Here is a 6,371-nt window from a genome sequence, read left to right on the forward strand (position 1 = left end):
TTGCTGGGAATATTCTATATTATACTGACTTTATATTAATTATTATAAACCTGTGTTTGTATTGAAGATGTGTTTAATATTTTGGGGAGGTTGAGGAGATTTCGTAACCAGAAGTCAGTGGGAGAACATGCTGTGTTGTACTGATTTTCTGTCGATGTAGTTCAGGTAAATCTGATTTTATTTTCTAGTTGCTGCCCAGTTCCTCGCCTGCCGGGGGCTGCCCCTCGGATAGAACCTTTGTGATGGGATTTAGCTTAGACATACCTGCAAAAATCAATCAGTTTCAATAAATTGGGAAATTGCTGCTACAATTTTGTCTGCTTTTTCTTTTTTAAAATAAGTAATTATTTTCCTACTTGCCCTGTGTGGAAGGATGGGGCACCAGGGGGACCAGCAGGGAGCACTGCTCACCCCCAGGCTGGGGGTGCTGCTGCCTCCCCCTTCCCCATTCCAAACAGCACCTGTGGCTCATTCCCTCCCTCCCTGCTGCCTGTTGGTGGAAATTTCTTTATTTTTGGGCATTACCATTAAAGGAACTCCCAGGAGCATGCACAGGGTGATGCCATCCCTGGGGGATGTGGAAGGCAACAGGAGGGTGACAGCTGTGGGTCTGGGGGTGCCAAGGGGCCCAGGGGCCCAACCTGCCTGTCTTAACAGTACCTAAAGAACAGGAATCATTAAAAAAAAATCCAAACATTTATTTTTTTTTTCTTTTGGATCTGATACATCACATCCCTGGAGGGGACAAGTGGGGGCACAGCACCAGCCTGACCCATGGGGCCAAAGCAGTGTCTGACCCCCTACAAGGGGAGACCCTGCAATGGGAGGGTCCCTGATGCAAAGGGAACCTTCCCACGGGGCAGGAGGGTGGCAGGGCCACCACCCCTCGCTGTCCCCTCCCTGCATGGGGAGAGGAGTGGGGTGGCACGGCCTGGCCAAACCCGAGCTGCTGCCTGGGCTGGAGAATGGCAGGACAAGAGAGGAGAAAGGGTTTTGAGGGGGAAATGGGGTTTTTTGGGTATAAAGGGGGTTTAAAGTGAATTAAACCCCTATAAAACCCGCCCAGGGCTGGAGGCACCCCGCTGCCGCAGCGCCGCGGCCCGCGCGCTCTCGTGCTGTGGGAGGGAGCAGGTAAAAATACGAATTTTCATATATTTTATTCAAAAAATAAAAACCACACGAAGGAAAAAAAAAAATAAAAGTAAAGGAAAACAAAAAAGACCCCTCTTTGTGCAGTTTGGCTTAGTGCAAATGGGCGCATTCCTGCAGGCACTTCCCGGGGCATCGCCCCGGTGGGGGCTCCCCAAAACGAGAGAGAGAAATGACATTATAAAGAGTAAAAACCCCCCTGGGGGGGGTGAGGGGGGGCAGGCGCCCACCTCTGCCCTGGGCACTGGGGCTGCCCCCCGGGAGCAGGTGGGAGGCAGGAACGGACACCCCCTTTTCCGAGCCCCCGCCGACCACAGGCACAGCTTATCTGAGCCATGGGGGTCCCCAAACCGGAGTGGGGAGGGGGCCGGGAGCAGCCAGGCACCCCCTGCCAGCCCCCGCCGGCAAGGAGCGGGGTTGGATTGTTGGATTTAGCTTATTTTCAAAGGGAAAAAAAGGCAGGGGGGACGAGCTCCGTGGCGGGGGGGCTGTGTGTGTGTGCATAAAGCTTTCGGGGGGCCGTTCCCTGAGTCCGGGGGCGGCCGGGGGGGCGCGAAGGCACCTCGAGTGCAAAATGTGCAAGAAGGAGGGAGCGGCGGGGCTCCGTCAGTCGAGGAAGCGCTGGCAGGCCTTCTTCCAGCGGCACGCCGTGCACCACATCTCCCGGTGCTCCATGCCGTACACCTTGCGGCACTTCTTGGCCTCCCCCCGCGGCCGCCTGCGGGCACAGGGGACAAGTCACAACGGGGGGACACACGCGGGTGAGAGGGGACAGACAGGGTGGGGCACGACAGCAATGGCTCACCTGGGCACGGCCGGTGGCTTGGGTGGCGGTGGGGTGGGGACAGTGGGGGACACCGGTGGCCGTGGAGGGGTCCGGCAGCCCTGGAGAGAGAGGACACAAACCCTCATCAGACAAGGCGATGAGGGAGTGCAGCAGCCCCCCCTCCATCCCTGTCCCTCTCCATCCCTGTCCATACTCCACTCCTGTCCTCCTCCATCCCTGTTCCCCGCTATCCCTCTCCCGTCCATCCCTGTCCCCACTCCATCCTTGTCCGCCTCCATCCCTGGCCCCCCCTCCATCCCTGGCCCCACTCCAACCCTGTCCCCCTCTATCCCTGTCCCCTCCATCCCTGTCACCCCTCTGTTCCTGTCCCCACTCCACCCCTGTCCCCTCCACCCCTGTCGCCTCACCTGGTACGCGTGGTCAGTGTGGACGTGGCAGCGGCCGGGGGCGGCCGGGGGGCTGCAGGGGGAGGCCAGGGCCAGGTCGAGGATGGGCAGCGCCGGCGGCGGAGGAGCCTCGGGGCCGGGGAAGGCGGGAGGCACCGAGGAGGTGGGAGAGACGGGGGTGAGGCTGGAGAGCCCGTCTGTCAGCGCCTCCACGTCCACGTCCAGCTCCGTGTAGTAGAAATCTTCCTCGCCATCGCTCTGCTCCAGGTCGGCTTTGCGGCTGTGGGGAGAGCAGGGGCTGGCTGGGACACTCTGCCCAGCACTGCAGGACCCTGCAAGGGGTACCGGGGGTCTGGGGGTGTCCAGGGGAGCCCCATGTGCTTACCCAAGGTGCATGGTTCGGATGTGCTTCTGCATCCCTGAGGAGCTGCTGAGGACTTTGCCGCAGCTCTTCCACAAGCACTTGAACATCACCTTGGTGGAGTTCTGCAGGAGAGAGGTGTCATCCCTCATCCTCATCCCCAACCTCATCTCCAATCCCACTGTCATCCCAGCCCAAATATTGTCCTCAATGTCATCCCCAACCTTACCCCCATCATCACCTATACCCTCAAACTCATCTCGACTGTCATCCCTATCTCCAGCCTCATCCTCTTCATTCCCACCCCAAATGTCATCCTCGTCTTCATCTCCATCCTCTCCCCATTCACGCATCCAACCTCATCCCAACTCTCATCCCCATCCTTAACCTCATCCTCCTCTTCATCCCCATCCTTACTATTCCCAAAACCCAACTTCACCCTCATCATCATCCCCAGCTTCGACCCACCTTCCTCTTCCGTGGGGTGGGCTCTCCAAAGATGAAGTGGGTGCCATCGGGCTCATCAGGGCCCTCATCTGGCAGTGGGCCAGGCAGGAAGGTGCTGGGGACGTGGCTGGAGAGGGGGGGTGAGGGTGTGGAGGGGGTGGATCGGTCGCTGGAAGGGTCCCAGCTCCAGTCCCCGCTGGTGTTGCTGCTGCTGCTGCAGCTGGAGGACATGGCAGGAGCCTCCTTCCACACCTCGCTGCCGGGCTCTGGTGAGGAGGAGGAAGAGCAAGGTCAGATCCTGCCGTGGGACACATGTCCAGGGATGGCAGGGATGGGGACATGCTCTTACCTGGGGCATGAGTGGCTGGTGGGTGTCCGAGTACCAGCGGGCTGGCAGAGAGGCTGGTGAGCACTGCCGCTGCCATCACCTCATCAATGCCCGCCTTGCCCGAGAGCTTCCTGCCAGGCAGAGCAGAGGGGGCTGTGTCAGGATGGACAGGACCCCCGGGACCCTCTATCACCTTCCCTCCCCCACTGAGGTGCCAGCACCCACAGTGGCCTGCACCCACCCCAGGGTGGTTTGTGTGGGGGTACAGGGGTGGCACAAGGTCTCAGTGGCCCCACCATGCTGGTGGCATCACCAGGTGGAAAGGCACCCACAGGTGTCCCACACCCTGCAGCACCCAGAGATGCTGCTGACCCCTCTAGGATCATCCCAGCAGCTGGCTGGAATTCCCCTGGGCATGGCACAGGCAGAGGTGCCACCAGGCTGCCAAAATGCCACTGCCTGTGCCTCCATGCCCGTGGGCAGCAGCGTGCTGGAGGGTACTGGCACTTGCATCCTGCCCAGGGACACAGGGATGGCTTGCCTCAGGCCAAAGAGTTCCTTGAGGTGGAAAAAAACCTAAAAAACAATTAGATTAAAAAAAAAAAAAGCAAGAGGTCAAGAGCAGCCGAAAGCATTTTGCAAAGGGATAACCTGGTGATGCTCCCAGCTGGGAGCCCCCGGAGCTGCCACAGTGGGACAGCCGCTCACCGCCGGGGACCCCGGTGTGGCCAACAGCGGCCAAAGTCCTCCTGCAGAAAAGATCCCGGCTCCCGCGGCGAGGCCGGTGCCGGCGGGAGGGTGGCGGGCGTGCCGGTGTCCCTACCTGTGCCGGGGCACGGGGATGCACTGCACGGCCGAGTGCAGCGCCAGGCACCGCTCCAGCCCCGCGTCCAGCTCCCGCAGCACGGCGTCCTGGCTGGCCGCGTCCTGGCGCGGCGGCGGCTCCCCCGGCCAGCCCTCGGATCCCAGCGGAGCCTGCGGGAGAGGCAGCGGGCAGCGGGGACCCCCGAGCGGCGGGCTCCGCAGGGATCCCCGCGGCCTCGGCGGGATGGGATGGGGAGGTGGGTTTGGGGAGCTGGGTCAGCGCCTCCAGGCGGGGCTGTGGTGGGACCCTGCCAGCCACTCCGTGGGGCCCCCTGGGGTAAACCCCACGTGGATCCCACCAGGTCGCAGTGGGATCCAGCCAGGAGTTCCTTTGCACTCTCCAGATCCCCCAGCAGCATCACCCACCGGGTGAGCATCCCCAGGGATCCAGCAGAGATGCCCAGAGCCGGGAGACGACCTGACACCCTCCTGGCAACGCAGCTCTAAGGTGGCAGCACCCACATCCCACATGCCGGTATAGATCCACACCTTATGAATCCACACCCCAAGTTTATCCCGCTCTGAGCGGAAAAGCCGGGATCCAGCGGGAATCTCAGAGCTGGGAGCGCACTCGTGCCTGCCAGGCCAACCCCAGACACCGGCACCCACTGCCCGAGCCCCGGCACGAAGAGGATCCCGCTCCGGGGAGATCCCACGTGATCCAGCACCCAGTGGATCCCGCCGGGAGCGGATCCCGCTGCGAGCGGATCCCAGCCGCTCTCCCCGGGGCGGGGCTGGGCGGATCCCCGCAGCGGGAGATCCCCGGCAGATCCCGACGGGCTGCGATCCAGGAGCGGCGATCCCCCGGGGGGCGCGGGTGATGTGACCCACCACCACCACCCTCCGCGCTCCGCCGCTACAAACCCCCCCCTTCCCGCCCCCCAAAGTTTATCCCATCGCGGCGCCATTTTACCGGCGGGGAAAGTTTCGGGCGGGCCGCTGTCAGCTGTCACCGCCCCCCCGCCGCCTCCCCCGGATCCCACCCCGGTCTCCGCCGCCGCCCCCGGTACCTTGGCGGCGGCGGCGCGGGCGGCGGGCGGCGCGGGCGGGGGCGGCGGGCGGCGGCGGCGGCGGGCGGGCATTAGGACCGCGGGCGGGCGCGGGGGGTCCATGCGCGGAGCGGCCGCGGCCCGGCGGGGGGAGCGCGCTCCGCCGCGCGCGGCCCCGGTGTCGGCGCCGGCCGGGCCACGCCCCCCGAGCGCCGCGCCATTGGCCGGAGCGCGCGGGCTGGAACGCGGCCGCCGCTCTCCGCGCCGCTGATTGGCCGAGGCGCGCTGCCACTTCGCCGCCGGCGGCCACGCCCCCTCCCTCGCGGGGCCGCCACGCCCCCCGGCCCGGCCACGCCCCCGCCGGCAGCGGCCATCTTCGCGCGCCCCGCCCTCCCGCCGCGCGCGCTGCCCGCGGGACCCCCCCCCCAAAAAATAAAACACCTCCCCAAAATTCCACCCCACCTCCACCGCCCGTGTCACCCCCGCCTCATCATTCAGTCCTCTCCGGCACTCCTGGGGCCACCGTGAAGTCACCCCCTCGTTTTCCCGCCAAACTCGCGGGGCTCCCCAAAAGTTGCAGAGGACCCCCGAAAGTTCCGATTTTGTTGTTACGGCGCGGGATTCTGGGCGCCCCCTAAATAAACGCGGGGATCCTGCCATCGCGGAGCATCCCGCAAAACTCCCGACGGCTCAAACGGACTTACCGGGATAAAACTTGCAGCGTTAAAATTGGGGGGATTTGTGCAAAAGTGACGTCCCCCGCCATATTACAGGGCTGCCGATAAGTTACAGGGGTTCTTCAAACGTTGCAGAGCTCCTCACAAAGTTATACTCCCCAAAATTTATAGGGTCCCCCCCAAATTCTCCCCGAAGTTTTATATCCCCTGCAACTTGCCTGTAGGGCTCCCCCATCAGCTCTAGGACTCCCCCAAAAGTTACAGTCGCCTTCTGCTAGAAAAGGGGGTGTGGTCTGGACTTTCGGGGTGTGTGCGCCGTTCCCAGGAGGAAAGAAGTCCCTAATTCCACCGTCAGTCCTGCACACCACGAGGAATCACTGCCA

The 6,371-nt window shown here is 62.9% G+C and overlaps 1 protein-coding gene across 1 annotated transcript; it reads right to left on the reverse strand.

Annotated features, from left to right (window-relative positions):
* Window positions 1-1,606: 1,606 nt before the first annotated feature.
* Window positions 1,607-5,665, reverse strand: SLC2A4RG (SLC2A4 regulator). Its single transcript, XM_063404370.1, has 8 exons — window positions 5,333-5,665; window positions 4,282-4,433; window positions 3,480-3,589; window positions 3,152-3,396; window positions 2,708-2,808; window positions 2,344-2,602; window positions 1,955-2,034; window positions 1,607-1,867 (listed from the first exon to the last, which is right to left on the reverse strand). Exons 1-8 carry the CDS (start codon window positions 5,432-5,434, stop codon window positions 1,756-1,758), a joined length of 1,161 nt encoding a protein of 386 aa, XP_063260440.1. The 5' UTR covers window positions 5,435-5,665; the 3' UTR covers window positions 1,607-1,755.
* Between the last annotated feature and the right edge of the window lie 706 nt (window positions 5,666-6,371).

Source organism: Prinia subflava, chromosome 8, assembly GCF_021018805.1.
Source record: "Prinia subflava isolate CZ2003 ecotype Zambia chromosome 8, Cam_Psub_1.2, whole genome shotgun sequence".
Classification (NCBI taxonomy): domain Eukaryota; kingdom Metazoa; phylum Chordata; class Aves; order Passeriformes; family Cisticolidae; genus Prinia; species Prinia subflava.